The 22,028-nt window shown below is 43.7% G+C and overlaps 2 protein-coding genes across 3 annotated transcripts in view; one reads left to right on the top strand and one right to left on the bottom strand.

The window, feature by feature from the left end:
- Positions 1-15,750, bottom strand: part of LOC126548418 (uncharacterized) — a 31,471-nt gene extending 15,721 nt beyond the window's left edge. The window contains exons 1-4 of the mRNA XM_050196558.2: positions 14,899-15,750; positions 7,646-7,779; positions 3,274-3,435; positions 2,090-2,125 (exon numbers count right to left, since the gene is read on the bottom strand). Coding sequence (XP_050052515.1) covers positions 2,090-2,125; positions 3,274-3,435; positions 7,646-7,779; positions 14,899-15,340 — 774 coding nt within the window. The 5' untranslated portion in view covers positions 15,341-15,750. The remainder of the gene's footprint in view (positions 1-2,089; positions 2,126-3,273; positions 3,436-7,645; positions 7,780-14,898) is intronic.
- Positions 15,751-15,997: 247 nt separating this feature from the next.
- Positions 15,998-22,028, top strand: part of gcl (germ cell-less) — an 80,359-nt gene continuing 74,328 nt past the window's right edge. For both annotated transcript variants that reach the window (XM_050196557.3, XM_050196556.3), the window contains exons 1-2: positions 15,998-16,259; positions 16,955-17,078. In XM_050196557.3, the coding sequence (XP_050052514.1) occupies positions 16,135-16,259; positions 16,955-17,078 (249 nt within the window). In that variant the 5' untranslated portion in view covers positions 15,998-16,134. The remainder of the gene's footprint in view (positions 16,260-16,954; positions 17,079-22,028) is intronic.

The following is a 22,028-nucleotide window of genomic DNA, read 5'->3' as shown; positions in this document are numbered from 1 at the left end:
TTTTCTGGTATGGATGATCGACAAAGAAAAGGAAAGGTACCAAGGTATCATTTGTAGGTTCCTATGTGCTGACTGCCAAGTGACAAAAACTACAGAAACAGAAAATCTCAAGGAAAAAAAATCAATCAGCACAACGTCAGAACCTTTGCTCGAGAACACAGTGCCGCCATAGAACATACGAAAGACGTCGACCATAAAATTGTTTTCCAAGAAACTGAAAGCCTGCAAACAGAGATCCACCCACATAAAAAGCTGTTACTAGAGTTGCAGCACTTCCAGAACATACTTCAATCTTTCCCAGTGCAACTTCCCCGCTGTATACATTCAGTCTTCTCTCCAGAGCAGAGAGAGAGGCAGCACAGAACAGTAGCCCTCTGCAGCATCAACACCTTCACTCTCTAATCCTGCACACGCCTTCCCCTCTTCTTTCATCTCCCCAGTCACTCATCCATACCAGAAAGACAACCTTGCCAGCTTACATAAAACCCTCTCCCTCTACTATAAAGGCTTTCTATTAAGTTGTGTAACTTGTCATCTGTCATTAAACTTCAAAAGCAGCCAAGTTGGCCAAAAATATAGCAAAACAAACGAAACATTTAATTGCCAAAATGTACGGCTCCCAAAGCATATCTAATTAAGCAGACAGCATTTTCTGGGTAAAGCAGAATTTTTAGCAATGCCTTTTCTTTATGAGAGCTTTTTAAAGGGGGTACCAACATGATATTTTCAAATATTTTTTTTCGTTAAATGGCGGTCCTAGACCTCTGAACCCTACCAAAATTATGGTTGGTCCCTCTTTCATAGCAATCGGCAGAACACGAAAGTGAAACGTGTCTTCACAGAAGCTGTTACATGTTTGCTAGGTGAACCCACGGTCCACTGCAGCGAAAGGCGCATGATTTCAGGTCGGCTACCATGTTGCAGGTTTGCATAGCGAGCGGGGTCCTGCTGCCAAGTTGCTTCAGCGTAGGTATGAGCATTTTGGTCCGGCTCCGTAGTGTCTTGGGCAGCCAGTTGATTTGCGACGCTCTCAGCTTCAGGAATGCGAGTGGCAAAGTTTGCAGCGTGTGCGGCGAACGCGTTCTGCTTCACGTTGGCATGTCTCTCGCCAGACCAAAGTGAGATTCACCCGTCAACGTCGTTGCTTTTCTGCACTGCTTAGCGCAGCAGTTTTCTTAGCTGGGGCCATCGCAAGCGAAGCAGTAGGCTGCGTGTAAGCACTGCTGTTGCATGTTAAAGCTGCACTCCCTCGACAACGAGGCGTCACAGGTTAATCGAACGCGAAACACAAACTATGCGCGGAAACTGCGTTGTCACCTCAGCAGGTGGCCTACACCACTTACACCAGGCTACACTACCGTGCAGCCTCCGCTGCGCTGAGACTACCGAAACGCTCACTGTTTGTGCTCATTATAGTAGTGTCATGGTGCAGTACTTGGCTTCACTGCTCCTAAATGACAGCGCCATTCCTGTCGAGAGAGAACATTTTTTATGCGCCCACGCTGACGTCACAACCATCACAGGAAATTGATAGTGGACCTCAGCACAAAACACTTTTGTATTAAAAATAGTGACAAGCCTCAAAAAGCACTGTACATATTTTACTATAACAGCTTTTCTACAGCCAGTTTCGGTTTTGTTTCCCAGGAGGATAGTGTGTCGCGACATCATGACACAGTATGTGGTCCCGTAGGAGGAGGACACTGCGACATTTTGGCACTCACTCCGGCTCACTCGGCCGCATCGTATGCTGCTACTCATTGTGAGGGCCGAAGTAGCAGCATGTCAGATGACTGAAGCAAGTGTCAAAATGTCACAATGTCCTACACTTACATGACTACATACTACGTTATGACACAGTAGAAACGAAACCAAAACAGGCTGTAGAAAAGCTGTTGTTATATTAGCTTATTTAGGGTGCTCTGAGGCTTTCAAGTGTTTTTTCTAAGGTTCAGAGGTCTAGGGCCTTCATTTAAAGCAAAAAAAAAAAAAAAGTGTGATGCATGATAAGAAAATAGAAAATGAAATGGAATGTAACAATTATATGGTAAGATGAGGCGTATTTTAATAAATCAAACCTCAAACTTACCGTCATGTGGTATCGCCGCCACAAGTCAGGACAAAGCTGCAATGAATCGGACAATGTAAGAGCTTTGCTTGAGCAAAATTTGCACCACACATATACACGTGCACGCAGCTGGCATTTTAACATGACTTAAAGATAAAAAAGCACAGATGAGCAATAATTTGTTCGATGAATATGTTCTGTATGATCCACAACTGGCACTCTGATTCACACGTTACCTAAAGGTAAATGAACTCTTCATTCAGTAGTAGATGTTTCCATTATGTGAAAACATTTTACTGACCCCAGCCCTAAACTTGACCAGTGCCACTTGCAAGCACAAGGGATGGCTGATTAGGAGGCAAGTAAAAGGTCCTAAGGTTGAGAATGAGGCTTAAAGATGACAGATTTTGGGGACAGAATCTCTGTTTCGGGCACATGTTCAGGCTGCTCAAGTTTCATCTGTTAACATTTTCATTTCCAAATTATGAAGTTAGGTAAAACTTGCATAGTTCCAGCCGTGGTGCTGTACACAGAGTAAGATTATTTAAGCCTACAGAATCAACAATGCAAGTTATGTCACAGCATATGGGTACACACTCCAACCAAAGGCTAACCTTGGGCTAGCTCCTACAATGCGGCTTCCTAACAAAACAAACTGGTAAAGCAGCAATGCAGAAGAGTATGTATAGCCCTGAACAGGGCATGTGTCCATTTTGAGTCATTGTTTTTGCATATAATTTGGCCCTGACAGTGGCGTGCACATGACGTGTCTCATTGAGATAACTGGTTGGTCATGGCACTCAAGAAGGACTGAGAGATGAGGATGCGAACAAAACATGACATAGCACAGTGACATGACATTTTCTTTTTGCTTCCTCATCTCTGAGCCCTGCTCATGTGTATGTTATGCATGCAACATGTGCATCTATATTGAATATTTCTTTTTTCGTGCACACCTTTGCACCATCACATAAAGTGCCACGACTTTTTGTTCCCTGATGATGCCCGTTATAAACAAGAGCGACTTTTCATGCTTATGTTCCTGCTACCATTTCCAGAAGCAAAGCAGGCTGCATCTCCACACAGAAATGTTGTGGCTAAAGGAAACACTTGGAACTGCAGCCATGCTGTGGTAGCTACATCATTAGTCAGAACACACTCGCAAAGTTCACAACGCAGAAAAGACAGCATGACATAGCACTTACACTATCAGAGTGGCCCTTGGTGTTACATATGGTGCATGAAGGCAAAAAAGTCTCTTTGCACTCAGCCACTGTGTGCCCTTGCTCATAGCAACGAGAGCACATCCGTTGGGGACACCGCCCGCCATCATGACCCAAGTCTGAGCAGTAGAAGCACACTTTGAACTGCAAGGCAAACCACGGTATTAGAACTTCACCTTGTGCCCCATTACTGCACTAGCCTCAAAGTTAAGGGCATGAATTAACAGTGAAGCAAATGCCAGGTTGTTTCAATGTTAATTCATGCCCTTATCTGGGGGAAGCTCTGTTAATTCATGTCCTTGTATGAGGAGGTGCCACTGCAGTATGCCAGCAAGATGTTTTGAGTGTGGCAATGCTAAACATGGCATCGTGTGTTAAGCAGTCCATAGTCATCTTCCAAGTTAGTTAGTTATAACATCTCCCAAGTGTATAATACACTTCAGGTACCTTTGTGGAGCATCATGTATGGAGGTGATGGAGGAGAACAACCAGCAAATAGTTATGACTACTGGTCAAAAAAGTAATACACTCATCTGCACACCACTTGGAAAATACAAGACAATTAATGAGAAAATAAAGGCAGCAGGTGCTAATGAGCAAAGTGGATAATTAACAAAACCAGGTTGGCTACTATACAAAAGTAGGCACAGCCAAGTGAGTTGGCGGGGTAACATGATGAAACAGCGCAAAAGACAAACACAGTGCACCATCTTGTTACCTCTGCTCCCTGTGTTTATCTTTAGCACTGTTTCATCATCATGCTATACAAAACTAAACATTGAGGGAGTTGGTGTAAATTTGTCTGATGAAATGAGTCTGCAGCTACACAACTACAAACAGGCTACTCTCACTCAGTGTAATAATCATCAGCTTTGAAGGGAAATAATAGCTGAGGTGTATTATGTATGAAAGTAAAAAGAAGGCTTTTGTATCTGGGTGATTCCTGATCCCCTCCCCCCACTTCCCCACCCCCCAGTTACTGTTCAGACTGAAACGAACTTACCACATGCTGACAGCACTTGTCATAGCACAGGGCTCTTATTACTATAAGAAAAAGAACTGAGAGATCTGATTATTACTTGAATAATTTAGACACGACTCATTCATCATCACCATCATCATCAGCCTATTTTATGTCCACTGCAGGACGAAAGCCTCTCTCTGCAATCTCCAATTACCCCTGTCCTGCACCAACTGATATCAACTAGCACCCGCGAATTTCCTAATTTCATCACCCCACCTAGCCTTCTACCGTCCTCAACCGTGCTTTTCTTCTCTTGGTGCCCATTCTGTAGTGCTAATGGTCCAATGGTTATCTAACCTGCGCATTACATGACCTGCCCAGCTCCATTTTTTTCCCTTAATGTCAATTAGAATATTGGCTACACCCGTTTTCTCTCTGATCGAAACCGCTCTCTTTCTGTCGCTTAATGTTATGCCTAGCATTCTTCGTTCCATCGCTCTTTACGAGGTCCTTAACTTGTTTTGGAGCTTCTTTGTCAGTCTCCAAGTCTCTGCCCCATGTGTGAGTACCGGTAAAATGCACTGATTGTACACATCTATTGTACAACTCTCTTTTCAATGATAATAGTAACTTTCCAGTCAGGATCTGACAATGTTTGCCGTAAGCGCTCCAACCCATTTTTATTCTTCTGTCAATTTCCTTCTCATCATCAGTGTTCCCTGTCATTAATTGACCTAGGTAAATGTACTCCTTCACAGACTCTATAGGCTGACTGGTGATCCTGAACTCTTGTTTCCTTGCCCAGCTATTCATCATTATCTTTGTCTTCTGCATGTTAATCTTCAACCCCACTCTTACACTCTCTCTGTTAAGGTCCTCAATCATGTGTTGTAACTCGCCTGCAGTGTTGCTGAATTATTTTCTGCAATTCTGATGTATTTTGCATCATTTCTTTAGACATCCATTAGATAGTATCATTACACATATGTTCAGTGGTGGCACTGTGTTATGTTTCATTTTTTTTGTACTGATGTCCTGAGGGCTTACATGACTGCCTTGTGTGCACATGAGGGCAATGTTCACTGACAAGAGCTCTTGATTTACAAGTTCAGCACATATCCTGTTGCTGCTTTGTTGTCATCTCCCTTAGTGAGGGCTTTCGCAAAATGGCTAACATCAAATCATTGTTAATTGTGCACTTTCATCATCATCATCATCATCAGCCTGGTTACGCCCACTGCAGGGCAAAGGCCTCTCCCATACATCTCCAACTGGGAGAGGCCTTTGCCCTTTGTGCACTTTAATTTACCATAATAAATGACCCATAAGGAAAAAACAAAACCTGTGCATGCAGTGCCAGCAGCTTGGCATCAATAGATGATTTCACGAGTTTTGCTGTAAAGCATGCCGGCTGGCTCAAAGGCAACTATGGTAAGAAGCATGTGCTTGTCTCCCTCCTAGTTCCCGTCAAAACCGCGCTGTTCTGTTTCAAATGTGTTTGCACTATGACAAACAATCCAAAAGCAGGAAGGTAAGAATAGAAGTATTCTATAGCATGAGAGGGGCTGAAGAGATACACCCCCAGCTTCCCCCTAAAGTTCATGGGAAAAATCCACAATGGCATTCTCCCCAAAGTTGCCCTGAATCCAAGTACAGCGGGAAAATGTTGAGGACTACTGTCATCATGCTGCAGCATGTGGTGAAACCGGTTGATTACGCATGAGAAAATTCAATCTACGAGTGTGAGAAGCTGTTTGGCCTGTGGCACTTCATGGTGTTATCGAAACCAGATCACAAGCTTCAAGGCCATGGTACTTGCAAGAAAAAGAGAAACCGATACAACTTCCAAAACTTTTGCTCAATGCAAATCAATGATGAGATTATAAAGTGGGGGAGCCTTACAACTGCACAACTGTGCACACTGTGGAGACACCAGACTCTCTTGCGTCCTCCGATGTTATTTTCCCTGCACGACTCTTGAGTCTCCTGGAATATTGCTTCCCTGTGTGGCATGTGCAGCACCAGTAGTTGTGCAGCACTATGAGATATAGCGGGTGATCCGCTGCTAATGCCACTGGACAGCGGGGATAGTTGGGTGCAAAGGGAAGTAGCCTCCTCCTCTCTGGCTACAGAAACTCAAAGCGCAGAGACAGACTACACAAGCTCGATGAGGCGCTTCAAGGGACCGTCCCTCGGACACCTTTTCATTCACTCGTATGCGCCTCTATTCAAGAGACTTCACCCGCGAATGACTCAGGAGTTGTAGTCTAGCATGCGGCGAACATATTCGCTCAATATCCGATCACAGTCAGTCAGACATTCTTGATTCGTCAGCGTCCATCGGCATGTTCCATTAGTTGTCATTCGGCTAGCTTGCTTATTGCATAGAAGGCACAAAAATTCTCTTTGGTTTGTTTCCACTACTGTGTTGGCATTACTTTGTTGCAAGAGCACGATTGAGATATCCATAACACAAAGCTTGCATGGTGATTGGGATGCAGAAAAACAATTACCCACCGATCTGAACACACAACATCAGTCTCAAATTTAGGCACACACTAGTTGATTGTAGTTGTACCTGCAAGTGCAGGCTGCACTTATCGCTTCTAGACTGTGTGCAAAGTTAGCAAGGAAATTCTTTTATTGCCAATGCCATGGTCTATCAACTTTTGACTCTGGTTGCAAGTGGTGGTAACTGGCTACTGCTCACTCAAAGGAATGGTCAAGTTGAACCTGCTGATACATTGCCCAAAAGTAATTTTATTCTGCTGAATTATATTTAATTCATGGTACCTTCATGGTAGCTTGAGGGGGCGTCTTAGCTAATTCTGTTGCAAATGGACCAACCTCAAATACATAAGCACATGGGAAGCTTTTCAGGGAGAAGGATAATGTAATGCCCTTTCTGGCAATCCTCTTCTCTCTCCCTCAAGGACACCAATGTTACATTACACAGCCAAGAAGATACAGCACCAAAAGACTAAACATCTGGCACAAGTTTATAGTCTTTACCACTTCTTGAGCTAAATATACCACACTTCAGCAGAGGTCAGCGCCATAGCAATGCTTGACAAAAGCGTGGAATTGTTTCAAGAATTGCCCTTTTTGCAGACAGCAATGCAATTTCTGACCTATGCCCAGCTACTGCTCAAAATGAAACCAACTTACTATATGCCTAAAAGTGCCGATAGAAATTGTCGATAGCATGATGCCTATGTGCCTACCTTTGGTGAGATAACAAAACATAACCATATTAAACCTCATTGCCTAGTTTTATATATTTTTTCCTTTTTTTCCTAATTATTAAGCAGTAGATGTTTATATGGAAAAGTGCAAAAAAGTATATTACTTATACTGAAGAAATATATGAACAAGACAGTGAAGGCTTACCTTTGGCTTACGGCAGTACTTAGCCAAGTGCCCCATCTGATCACACTTGCGGCAGTGGATGTTGCCCGCATTGTGATATCGAAAACCTCGGCTATTGCGGTAAAGGTCTTCGGCATCCACATGCCACAGGCCAGCTGCAAGCAGTATACAATGCGTCTAAGACCTGAGAGGCTTCAGCAAGTTGATTTTTGTAACACATACAAGCAAGATTCTTTTTTCTTGCAGAGCACGTTCAGCGAATAGAGAATTGTAGCGACAAGATTTCATGTGCTAATGACACCTAAAAGCCAAGAGTTGGAGCTAGTGTACCATCTATGCCATATCTCCAATGAGGTATCTGGAAAAGCTCACAGACAGCATAAAATTTTGCCATGTGGTTTACTAGTAAAATTTTGTGTGGAATCTACAAAACATACAACAGCTGCAGTTCTCAGTATTATACAGTTAAACCTCGATACATCGAACTTCAATATAATGAAACTTTCTATATAACGAAGCATAAGCGCTGGCTAGGGAGGGGGGGGGGGTTCCTGGGCCCAAACCCCCTTCGGAGATATATGGGGGGGGGAGGGGGGGGGGCTGAGCCCGTCCCAGCAATGCCGAAGCCTACCCCCCTCCCTTCCCTACCTAACATGTCATTGCCAGAGTTTAGTCACCCACATCATTTGAGGTTTCTTTTGACTAGACTTTTTCACGTAAGCTTTAATGTGGCTGATAGCTTACTGCATCATTGTTGGTGCGGATGTGCAGGGATTTTTAATTCATACTCTGCTTTATTTCTTCAAATCCTGATAAAAGGAGAACAAGCGCATTAGAAGTACCAGCAGTGGCTGCCTCATCCTTATTTTCTCACTTCAACATTGCTTTAAATTTCCACTGTAAACACCATGTGTGCATACGCAATATATTTAAATACATACACAGGAGGAAGTTTAATATATATTTGAAGAGAAGGAGGTAGCCAATTAAAAATTATTTTTAAAGGTATGGATAGCTTATGCCTAGAGAATGAATATGTTGCTATATGTTCGCCTTGCTTCAAAATGCTTTGCTTGCTTTTTAGACCCTGAAAAAAACCTGTACACTTTGGTGACCCCTTCGACAAAGTCTTTTATCTACGGCGTGTGAGATACACGTGAATAATATGTCTCAGTATCGCTTCTCCTTCCATTAAGCAAAGCTAACGACTCATTAAAGGAATGACTATTACAACATCTATGACAACATCTATTAGGGACCGAAACATGGTCACTTGCATGCAGAGGTCATAACTATATACAGGGTGTCCCAATTAACTATCATGCACCAAAATTTCAAAGAAAAGCTATGCATTACTCGTAGAAAACCTAGTGCATATTGTTTCCAGTACAGTGGACTAGCTGCCAGTAATTTTTTCATTACTGAGACTTAATTTGGTGAATGTAATTAATTATCTAACTCGAGATCATAATTATCAAAGTGTCAATGAGGCATTTGTAGGTGCAGCCAAGGAACATCTAACTGTGGTATTTTCAGCAGAGATTGCGTACTAATTTTTTCCGACTGATAAATAAACCCTGCGAAATATGGCGAGTACCACGTGACTGCACTTCCACCCGCATCATGAAACAGTGCCCTTGAACAGGCTCCTTCTGAGTTAGCCAGAAATAAATGAAGGAAATAAAGAAAAAAAATCACCCAAGCACTTCGTACAGATGGTTAACCAGCAAAGCTGAAACGTCCGGCCCCGGTTTTTATCACTGGGTTAATGCCGACGGTTCATTAAACGACGGCTTGGTAGGCAGCCAGATCCTCGGTATGCAGTTGCTGCTTGTGCTCGGCTGCATGAGCCTGTTCTTGTACCTGGGCTGCAGCATTGCAATAGTGTAGACGAGCTCATTCCTGGTTCTGCTCGCGGCATTGCTGATCGAAGGCTGCCAGCTCCTCAGGAGTACGTATGACGCATGGCCTGTTCATTTTGGAGCCGGAAAGAAACTGCTGCATGCCCGCTCGGCTGTGATGAAGAGCAAAAACGCCACTACAGGCGCAGCCAATCTGCGCCTCTCTCTCATTTTTTTTTTTCATGCATTCGCATGTGGTAGCGCCAGAAGTTTTTGGTGTACAGGCAACAGACGGACGAATCGGCTAGCCATATACAGCTTCGATGTAAAACATCTTGATCGAGCTAGTGCCTTATCTGCCACGCCTCCGCCGAAGTAAAACGTCCTGTTTGGTGTTAGTTGGAAACAAGCTGTGATAGCTGTTGTCAATTAGCGTAGATAAAGTCCATGGATGGTTTTTTTTTTTTTTGCCACAAACCCTATCCCCACAAAAGTGAACTGAAAATGTCAGTGCAAATGTTTAAAGGTGTGCTTTGTTTCGTCCCAGTCACCATGTCTTTCTCTAATGAGCAGAAGGTAAAAATGAACCTTGCCTTGGGAGCTGCAAATGACAACAAAAGGAAGGTCGCAAATATATATCAGTCATGGAAGTGTGGCGGTAGACTAAACGCATCAACTATCATCAGAAATTATGAAAACCTGAAACAAACCAGCAGCTTCAAGAAACAGCGGCATAGGACTCCATCTTTGAGTCCTAGCCTACGCACGTATGTTCTACCATTTATGGTCTCAAACTCTCATGCTAGTGTGTGGGACGTGGCCGCCCAGGTACCAATTTACAAGTAATCAGTTTGGAGGATTCTAAATGACGGCCTTTCACCCGTACCACCTTAACCAGCACAGATGCTTGGAAGATAGGGACCTGTAGAATCGTCTAGATTTCTCAAATTGGGTCCTCACTCAAGCCGGTGAGGCAACGGACTTTTTGAGCAACATTGTGTGCACAGATGAAGACAATTTTTGCAGAAACAGCCAGGTAAATTTGCATAATGCACACTATTGGAGTGACTCCAATCCACACTGAGTAACGCTCACTTGGCACCAGTACCAGTGGTCGTTCAATGTGTGGTTCAGAATTTACGCTGGTGCTTTAATCGGTCCCATATTCTTCGATCATATACTGACTGGACAGTGTTACATGGACGAAATCCTTGAAGGAGTGGTGGATCAATTTCTCAGCGAAGTCCCGCTGTCACATCTTCCACTTCTGTGGTATCAGCAAGACGGAGCACCAGCACACAGCAGTAGCCGAGCACGAAACTGGCTGGACGAGACTTTTCATGCGCAATAGACTGGAAGGCACGAGTCGGTAAATTGGCTGGCTAGATCACCTGACCTCTCTCCACTCGATTTCTTTCTTTGGGGTTATGTGAAAGATCGTACTTACATGATCGAGATAATGTGAAAATAAAAATTCAACCAGCCAATTTTGTGAATTTCTTCAGAAACAAAAGGAAAATGTTCATCAGCCCTTTCACTCTGTGAAGAAGGACAAGCAGTGAAGCTGTGCTGTGTTCTACCTCAATTGATACATCTATCTATATATAGGTATTATTACGATAATAATTGGACACAGACAACAAATAGATCTTTTGACTGTGGAGAGATTTATCCTTATTCTTTTATGAATAAGAATACAACTACGACGTAACAACAACACACAACACCCACTGGTGGTAACAGTGTGTATAGGACGCAGGTGGCCGATAAACAGAGCCTTGACAAGAGCAACGATATGCGTTGATCGGGGTGCAGTCAAAGGAGTGCATGAAACAAAACACGTTTGTTTGTAATTTGCGATTGAGCATACTTCCTAGTTAATTAGCTGAATGAAACTTGGAAGGACTAGAGTTTTATTCTAGTGGACAAACATGGGGCTGTCCGTTTCCCTCCCGTAGAAGCCCATGTATTGATAGCAGACGGGAATGCCACAATATACAACTTCACCGTGAACTGCATAATTATGAAAACTAGATGAAACTCGGTGTAATGTTAGAGTCGTCTTAGCGGCTAATTGTCATATAATTTATTTCGGGATAGTTTCGATAAAACGAGTTACACCAGTTTTCTGCAACCATACTCTCTCTGTAAACGGCCATGTATTGACAGCAGACAGGAATTCTGTAATGATTACAACTTCACTGTGAACTAATTATAACTTTCAAGAGCCTGTGGTGGCCGCATCGATGGCTGAACTAATTATAACAAGTAAAACAGCATAATGATTGAGTCGTTTTAGCGGCCAATTTCAGTATGAGTTTTTTTTCGAGACATCTACCTCAGATTGAGAGCTACAGAGCACCCTCGAGAAAGTAGAGACGAAAATTTTTTTGTGTTGACGCAATGTGTAGATGGACATCGACCACCACTGGAGGGTAGCTATATACAACTTCGCTATAAAAGAAAGGCCAATCTACTAAAATTCAGCCAAATATGTGGTGTGGCACAAGGACATGACTGATGCCATTATTGTGCAAAAAGTCGAGCCTTAAAGTGAAATTCCCTCTCACCTCAAATTCATCTTTTCCATCAAGCAAACATCAACAGAATTTTAAGAGAGCAATCTAGCGGTCAGTCTAGTTCAGCATATATATATATATATATATAGTTTTCATGAGAGGTCACAGGCAATTCTCACTGTGCTGGTTCACCAACATTGTCACCGCACAATATTCATCGCCGTGAATAACCTGTTCTTTGTGGCAGAGACATGGCTGGAATGCTGGTGGTCTATGTCAGAACCAACGTCTTTAGATTCCTTTCAGTTTGAAAGCTGCAGCGCGCAGAGTGTCACTCTTCGGGTTCCTGCCACGCGGTGGCGCTCGTCACGCTGTTTGCCCGATCGGTAGTCTCTTCCCATTGTCGCCGCCACCTGATCGAAGTAGCGAGCTGTACTTTTTCAAGTGTGAGCTTTACTCAAATATTCCAATTGCTTAGTCTCTACACACCTCTAAAGAGAGGTCTCCATGGAAGTGTGGAGGATGCACCGAGTACTGTGCTTGTGGGTGTTCAGGACACACTGAAGAAATCGAGAGTAGCACACCATTGGAAGCAAGCTCGCCTGCATGAACTGATCGAGTCCAGAATGCTCCAGTTAACTTCTGAAGCTGACTCGCCCAAAGACAGTGACCACATTTACTCCAAGGGAGAAGTGGATGATAGCATCTCGTACTACTCTTCAGGCTATGTGATGCACAAATTCTCCAAGAGCACAACTTGCCCTTTCTGTATGGAAGATATAGACTCTCCAGTGCCAGTTGTTGGCAGTGACTCATACCTTATGGTGTACAAGAGCTTCAAGCAAGGGTGCCTAAAGCATCCCACCAAAAACATGCTACAGTTTACAAATACTGCAAACAAATTAGTTTCTATTTCCTTAAAAGAAGGTCCCGTTTTGGGAGATATCTTTTGGGACGTGTTAGAAGAGCTGGAATTGCTAGACCTTGCTCGAGTTGGATGTGCAGAGCATATGGCCACTTTTACATACCAGGTACTGCATTTCGTCATTGTGACTCGCACAAATTTTTATGCGAGAGATGTGAAGCACCTGCTGGAAAACAGAGAAAACGCTGCCATTGCTAATAAAAAAATTATTCTGTGGCTATTTCCTCCATGCTTTCGACTAAGTCTGACTTCATTTAATGCTTGTTTGTGCTGACTGAAATTACCATTCTAAAAATTAGCACGCAAAACTCTGCTATAGTCTGTGCGGTGCTCTACGCGTCAGCAACAGAGCGCGGAATTTCGTGACTGTGGTCTAGAAACGGAACGGAACATAGCTAATTATAGCTTTTCCATATTGTTTTATGCATTCTTCCAAATAAGCGTTACTCTAACAAACACTAAAATGTTCGGGGTAAACGTCGGAAGTGCATGCGATAAAGAAAGCGCAAAGAAATTAAATGATCAGTTTTTCGGGATCTTGCATTAGGCTGCTCTTTATCTCACTCTTACCGTGCAGGCGAAAACAGTTCTTTAACCATGAGACTGAAGTTTCAACGTGACAGCTCAGAAAAGGCCGGTGGAGAAGGCTCTCGCAACAGCTGCTGAGCGTGAGTGCTTCGGGCCGACAGTGACAGCAGCGCCGCGTGGAGAGTGGAAACGGAAGGGGGTCACCTTCTTGCGCGTGGCTTGGGGGAGCTTGCAAACTGCAAGGAATCTAAGAATGTTGGTCAGAACCACCAGCACAAACCTCGCACTACGTAGTTGCCTCACTTGAAATTCGTCCTGTGCTCTTGCGTTTCTTGTTTATGGAACTTCTCACTGTGCTGGTACACCAACATGGCGGCCACAATGACATCGATGCAAACCATCTGTAGAATTGTACAGCAACAACTTGAAGCTATGGCAGTGTTCACTGGCACAGAACACAGAAGTTGGGGTGGCCAAAATCAGTGTCAAGCTGTGCACACACTCATTCACACAACCAGAAACATGAGTGGGCAAATCAGTAATTAACTTGTTGAAATACTGGCAAACCACTTCAACAGATATTGTGGTTGACTTGTTCACTCATACTCTACCACCTTGCACACCTGCCTTTTAACATTGATGCCCTCCCCCACTCCCCCTGCAAGAACTTTGATAAGATGAAATGATAATACAGCTCCATCATCATTGTCATGAATGCAAGCTGACAGCATTTCATGCCCTGTAGTAAAGAGAAATATTAGGATTCCCAAAGGCACATTATTAATGAAAAGCTTTACATAAGGGTACGCAAGCCCAGTTGCCCATCCCCATATTTAAAGTTCTCCAATGCCGTCACCGTAACATAACCGTAATTAAGCACTGCAGATAATTTCCCCTATGCTGTCCTTGGTGTCATTATTCGTTCGGCTTCTTTATATATATATATATATATATATATATATATATATATATATATATATATATATATATATATATATATATATACACACACACGTGTGTGTGTGTGTGTGTGTGTGTGTGTGTGTGTGCGGGCGTGCAACTAAAGTAATGGCATTACTTCTTTTGGCTGTGATTTGTATAACCCCGATCAAAATTCTGTAGCTGTAATTAAACCTCAGGATGCAACTTAATTAACTTCAATCGTATTGGTCTCGGAAGGGCAAAAACGGCGAGTCAGACAAGGAAAAAATGACATATATGTCGCATATCAAAAGGCCACTTGTATTTTAGCTGAAAGTGGCACGACCGCAAACATTAGAAAAAGTTTACGCTTTGAAGTTAACGGACAATGATAAACTATTAGTGGATTGTTTTTTTAAAGCAATAGTTGACGGCACAAAGTACTACTACTAAGCCAATTTGGACATGTCTCGGTTTGATACTTCAGTAAACGTTAGGACAAACACAGAAACGTTACTAGTGTCCAAATTCCGTGCTCACATTCGGTTCCTTTTCTTCTCGGCGTTTCCGTCACGTTGAGAGCAAGGCTCTGCTGGCTGTCTTCGCTGAAGATTATTACCTCGTCGTCATCACTGCTCAACACGACGACATTAGGCGTTGTGCCTGGTCCCGGCTCTTCGACAGCGGCTGCCATTACACGTCTTTTTTTCCTCTTGGGCCTTTTCGAGACGCATTTCAATTCTTCCGCGCTCACCACACAGCTACCGGTACGACGTATCCTCGGCGTGGCGACTCCCGACATCGTCACATCGTCCGCGTCACTTTCGTCAGCGACAACAGTCGGAGACGTCTCCGGCACTATGCCCTCTTTCCCTACGCTGTAGTGCAGGCTAGCGTAAAGAAATGACTCGATGTCACTGTCCGGCTCGTCACTGTCCACCTCCCGATTCGAATTGCTGTCTTCGTCCTCAACGTCCCACATCTTACTACCCACCAAATACACCAGCGAACACTCCAAGATCGGCTCCTCGTCCTTCAAAAAGGCACAATTCTCAAATAACTTTCACAGACGGCAGACAGCGAGTCTCCGGTCTCCGGCGCATCCGCTTGGCTAGAAAACTCGCAACAGAATGCCCTATCCAGGTCAAAGATCGTCGACAACAACGCGTTCGAAACGTGCCTGACGCACGAATCGAGCCACGTGCTTGTAATAGCAGCTGAAAATCAAAGTCGCAAATATTACATATTCTCCTAGTAGTCATCAGTGCTAAAAGCAAAAGCTATAACTACTGCAAATCTGTAAACTTAATTTTAGACGTGAAAATTAGTAGAAAATGACGAAACGCACGCGACACACAGAGCTACAGTTTTGATGAATGGATTTTGACTTAGGCAAACGCTAGGCTACTAATGGCTTGTGTGTTTGAAACAGGCTAGTCAAAATATATTAAGAATTCACATGCTACGGTTTCTTAATTTAAAATTAATCAAATCTGAATCTTTAACAAATTTTTGTTGGATTACATGCGTCGTCTTTGAATATGTCTTCAATTGTGCATGGGTAACCAGCAATGAAAGCGAAAGCGAAATGTTTGTTTTGAAGTGACGTATGCGCGTGTCGCTCCTCCCACGCGAGCGAGTCAAGCAAGCACTACACAAGTCAACCGTCGTCGCAGCTGATCGTACTAGCGTACTAGTCGGCAGCAAGGAGCAAGTTTTGTGCCTACGTTGTCGGGCCTCTTTTGTCCCGCATAACGTTGGTACAGCATAATCACTATGGGAAACATCCTGCTTACGTCGCCTCTGAGCACAGCGGCAACGTCTTTCGCAAAACGAAAGCGGAAATCCACGGACGATGATTCCTCCGGACAAGACTCGGAGTGGGCCTCGGCGCCGAAAAGGTGTTGTCCCCCCACACTTCATGTAAAGCGACGTTTAAGTACCGTGCTTCTAACACTGTGTGTCCGTCCTTGACACCCATATACATTGCGGCCTTTTTACAGCGTACCGAAAGTTTTAAAGCATCAAAAACGAGTGCACTTCCGCACAGATGGGATGCATGCACGCCAAGATAGTCTGTCGTAAGGCCAGCGTCTTTTGTATGGCACGGCTTCTGTCAGACGTGTTTTGCCCGCGGGTACCGGATGGCACCGTTGGTGCAGATAAACGAATAGCAGTCGTCTGCGATCTCCGGATTATCCTCATAGCGTTGCTTAAAGGAATGACCTGGTTGGCAGCTTCAGGCGGCGATCAGCGTCTCATGGGCGTTGCAGCTAGGAAGTGGTTCACTGTCCCCAATATCGGGAGAGGACGAGTTTTCTTCCCATGCGTGCGCCGCGTTTTTAAGTTTCTTTCGCAAGGCGTGACTGACACGGTTGGGCCGATTCTTTGCTTTGTGCTACCGCGTTTTGTTTGTTGCTGTCCCTTTCGAAGGCCCCAGACGCCGAGATATGCCGATTCGGTGCCAGAGACGCTTGTGCGAGTGTCAGCGACGCTGCCGCTTGAAACCTATAGTAATGATGGGTTCGGTTCAGCGTCCTACAGGCCCCGTAAATGGAATTCTGACGCTCATCAGGCATGTGGCACGTCCTCGCAGAAAGAAGCTCATGACTACATCACAGTACATCTACCGCACGCTGTTCCTGGAAGGACAAAACAGCGACGTGACCATCGTGGCCTTGGGAATCGATTGGTGCCTCCACAAGGTCTACCTCTGTCAGGTATAGTGAGCTCTACATATGTTCACACTCGCTTACCGCAAACATTAGTCAGATGTTCTTTTAAGTTTTGCATGCTCTGAAAGTGTGTACCAGGACCATAATTGATACTACCACTGTTGGACGTGGCACATGTCACGCTTAGTTTACTGTACTATTTCGCTCTGGCTGTGTTTTACGCGCAGTGTCACTGCAATGTTCGCATAGAAGCTAGTTTACTTTCGAGAAAGTGTGTTGCATGCGCCACCAGTGCCGAGCAAACTGATCATGTTGGCTGCTCTGGATTGAATTATTTTTTTCAACATATCAGCTAAGCATGTGCATTGTTTCACAGCCTGGTTTGTAGCTTTTTATTTAGGAATGCAAACTAGCATCTTGTGGGAGTGGGCTGTGTAACACTGATATGTATCTCCATCACTTTTTTGCCTGCCAGTGTTCACAGTGAGTGACTACATGTAACGTGGGTAATTCCTTTTAATTGTTAAGATTTTTTCATTGCACTTATACAAGTAAGCATTTATAGCTAATCAAGACAGCCTATATTCTTTTGTGCAATCTCTTTCTTTATATTTTCTGGCTCATTATAGTAAGGCCGTGGTGTGCTAATAGTACATTTCCAGTTTGTATTGTGCAATCCCTCCTTTTTTTTTTGATACCAAACATCGCACAATCAAATCTTTTTAGCATGTTTATATTATATGAAAGTTCTGCTGGAATCTTTTATTGCCAGCCTGAACAAATTCGTCTCTATGATAAGGTATTTAAAATGTGAAGACTTTAGTGAAGCTGCATCACAAATGAACGGCTTGAAAAATAGAATTAAGAAGACTGCACTGATTACAGGGTGTATTTCATCACACACTAAAAGCACTTCTTGTTTGGAACATTTTGAGCTGTTATTTCATCATATACAGAACCACACATGTGCTTCCCAATATGATGAATTGCCTTTTATGCTTGTGTACATAAGAACTGCAAGCTGAGCAAGTTCGTACATGCTCATAATAGTTGTTTGTGCAGTACTTACATTTAAGGCGAAGGGGATTGTACAGGACATCATCTTTACCATGAGCACTGCACAGACAACTAGTACTATGAATTCTTGAGTACCTGTGGGACACTTTTTTTTGTAACAAAGGTTATTGCAATGTTAGTGTTTTTAGCATGGGACCTCTAACAGACTTATATTCAGAACTCTGCTACAGTCAAACAAACACCTTTATTGAATGGAACTACAATTTCATGTCCTCAAGTAGAACAAGGAAACAGCTGGCAGTGTCTGAGAAACTGCTGCTACCAAGTATCTGTTTTTTACAGAAAGCCTTTGAAAGTAGGCTCTGTGTGTATGTGTATTGTCTGAAGATGCACACGTGTGTGTTATTACTGTAGCAAAATGTTTGAGAATATCTTTTTAACTGACTGAGCTGGTCCCTGAAATTAAGACCCTTTCCATACGGGCACAGAAAATGAAATTCGTTCGTTAATTCCTTAAGTTCCATTAGGACATTTTTTTTGGCGGAGCTGCCACATGTTTAAATTTATTCATATTTGATGTGGCAATGTCGCGGAGAGCATCTTCTGGACTGAGCAATTTTAAGGTAGTAAACAAAAAATAAGTATGCATTTACAAGTTTACTTTACGCCTTCATGAATATTGAATCATAAAAACAAGCATACTATAGTGCTGTTAGCTTGAATTTGTTGCTGTCTTTTACAACGTCGCAACTGACCATAGCAACTTCGGCCATTCCAAGTCAAATCCAAAGCCTAAAATGAAAATGCCGCTTGGCCCGTCAAAGCCATTCCAACACTGACCTGAGGAAGTTCACCAAGTACAACACCTTACAGCAGCATTGTTGAAAATTATGTATACATTATTTTTTTGCATAGTAGAGACTGTTTCAAATACTTCAATTATACTGCACTACGCAAGCTATGTGCTGTGTGTAGAAAAACATAAAAGAATGATGCAATCGATGCATGTACATCATCTTCCTTTCTTTATTGCCCCCCACGTGGCTTCCTTCTTCCATAGACATTTCTTCGGCTGATAAAAAAAAAACTGTCGCTTGCATAGCGCGTAGTCCCTCAGTTTTGAGGGCGTTTTCTTAACTCAAACGCTATTCTGTGGTTATGGGCCGGTCTGTTCTTCCTGCTGAGAAGACAGCTCTCTACTTTATTCACAGTTGTGCGCTTGTGCTGTTATGTCTTGCCGTGACATAGACGGACAGTCAGCAGGCTGCTCAGCCACAGGCAACGCGCTAACTTGAAGAGGCGGTCTACATGAAAGGTCAGGCTATCTTGTTACCATTGGCGAAAAAAGGCAAACAAACTCATGTTCAACAGCAACCTGATTAGGTTCTCCATGCTAAGGTAGTCAAGAGAGCGCATCAGCGATGAAACTACGTTGCCACTTTCCTTGCGGTACTGTATAGTGTACTTGTAACAAAGTAGGCACACTGACCAACGTGGAATACGCATAGGCCGATGTCCAGTACCTTTTGTTGACAACATGGTGACGAGAGCACTATGGTCAGTTCGCAAGACAAAGGGATAACCCCAAAGATAGATGTGCCAATGTTCACAAGCCCAAATGCATTCTAAGGCTTCATGTTCACCTGCAGAATATCTTCGTTCTTGTGGGCTCAATGTGCGGGAGGCAAAGACAGATGTGTGTAGAGTTTGCTTGTTATCTTGTTGCAGCACCGCACCCAGTCTGTACCCAGAGGCATCGGCCGTGACTGTGACAGGAAGGTTCGGATCAAAGAAATGTAGGACGTTGCAAGTTGTCAGTAGGGATTTTAAATGGACGAAAGTTTGTTCAGCAACTGGTGTCCAAGCAAATAGTTCATTGCCTCAAAGCAATGCCCCTAAAGGTTCCACAACATAAAAAAAATGCGGAACAATCTTGGAATAAAATCCTGCCTGTCCTAGCAGAGAACGAAGTTCATTTACGTGTGAAGGCACGGGAGCTTCTTTTATCGCTTGAATAGATGACGCTAGTGGAAAAAGTCCTTTGCCGTTCACAACATGCCCCAGAAACGTGAGTTCTGTGATGTCAAAAACGCACTTCTGGTTGAGTTTAAGGCCTGCTTTAGAAAGCCATTGCAAGACAGAGGTGAGCGATGATCATCACAAGAACTTCTATAGACAATAATGTTGTCTATGTAGAAAAGTACACCTTTGCATCCTTTCACTATGAGATACATCCTCTTCTCAAATGCAAATGGAGCTGAAGCCAAAGCACACTCTCTTAAAACGAAAGAGCCCATCATGCGCAATAAAGGTTGTCAGATCACAACTCTCAGAGTCGAGTTCCACTTGGTGGTAAGCTGATGCTAAACCCAGCTTCGAAAATCTCTAGGTGTCAGCAAAGCTATGTAGCAGCCCTGCCTGTGGAAGTGTAAAGCTATCAACAATTATAACTTTATTGGTTTCTCGCAGATCAACGCACATTTGTATTGATCCAACCTTTTTCTGAACCACCACTGTTGCTAAACTGAGAGGCGTCAATGCGCTCAATAATGTCTTGTGCTTCAAGTTTCTGTAGTTCAGCTGACACTTGCTCGTGAACCAACCTTCGGAGCCTGCTGGCAACGGATAAAATGGACTCGTGAACCTTAACTCTATGTTTAAATCCACTGGCGAATCTAAGCTGTTTGTCAAACAGGTGTTCGTACTCTGAACATAACTCCAGCAGCAATACAGGAGTGCTAGGGGTCACTGCAAGACACTGAAGGGATGTACCTTCAATCTTCATTTGTAGTGCCACAATGGTATCTAGGCCCAGAACAGTGGTGCCCTCAGACACAACATACAGAAGAATGCAAACACTTCTGTCGTGGAACAGCTGATGCAATAAAGCATCCTTGAACTTCTATTTTTGACTTGGAGTAGTTGAAAAGCTGTACTGAGGTAGGCTTCAAAGGCCAAGTACTTGCGAAAAAATAGCGATAGAGTTCTTTTGCTAGAGTAGTCACAGGTGGATGCGTAAATGACATGTTTGTGTCCCTTGACAACACAAATTGTTTTTTTGCTGCAGTGCGAGCTAGTCATCGACTTGTCGAACTTTCGCTGAATGACCAGACGACTTACACATAAAATATAGATGCCCAATCTTCTCGCAGCGCTGACATCTGCTCTTGCATGCCTTACATGCAGGGCAAGGGGGTCAGTCGCTCCACAACGCTAGCATGCTCTAAGGTTCATGGCACCTTCTATTGTAAGCTCGCACGTTTTGGCTTTGCACTTGTCACAATGTACATGGTCATGTGTCCGTTCTGATGATTGAGGAAAACTTAGTGCTTTTTTAACATGATGAGCTGAGGCATCATAGCAAAATTCCTTAGCTTGATTCACGGCCTGTTCGTACTGACTTGTGATCGTGAGAGCGTCGGTGAGGAGCCTTCAAAGAGTAACCGCTCACATAAATGATGATTCGTTGTTTTCGAGACAAGCTGATCGCATAGCAGCGATGTATTCTTCCACTGTCTCACCTGCATGTTGAGCTCGGCAACCGAACTGCTGTCGAGCCATGATGACGTTTACTAAACGCTTGAAATGGTCAGAAAGCAAGGAGATTGCAGAGTCATACGCGTCCTTTGTCGACATGGTGTCACCTGCATTCAAAGGGCCAGCAGCAAAGCCCAACGACAAGTCCGCTGACTTCAACGTAGAGAAAATCCGCTGCCCCTCCATGCCAAGACAGGTGAGCAGAATCGCTCTGCAGTGTTCGGCTAGAAGCTTGGAAGCTCCGGAAGCTACGATATACGTCTCCAAGGCCTACTTCCACTGGTCCCATGGAACTGCCGGATGACCAGGTGAAGGCAGGAAAGGCAGTGGTAGTTGTAATCCCGGAAAGATCATTGTGGGAATCTAGCAGGGGAAATCACCAAGACACTTGCCCTTGCATAGGTTGAATCCTCATCACCAATATGTTGTATTTAGAAGAAC

This window comes from Dermacentor andersoni, chromosome 1 (assembly GCF_023375885.2).
Source record: "Dermacentor andersoni chromosome 1, qqDerAnde1_hic_scaffold, whole genome shotgun sequence".
Lineage (NCBI taxonomy): Eukaryota > Metazoa > Arthropoda > Arachnida > Ixodida > Ixodidae > Dermacentor > Dermacentor andersoni.
The sequence above is the reverse complement of the archived record's forward strand: the minus strand, read 5'-3'. Positions and strand labels throughout refer to the sequence as shown.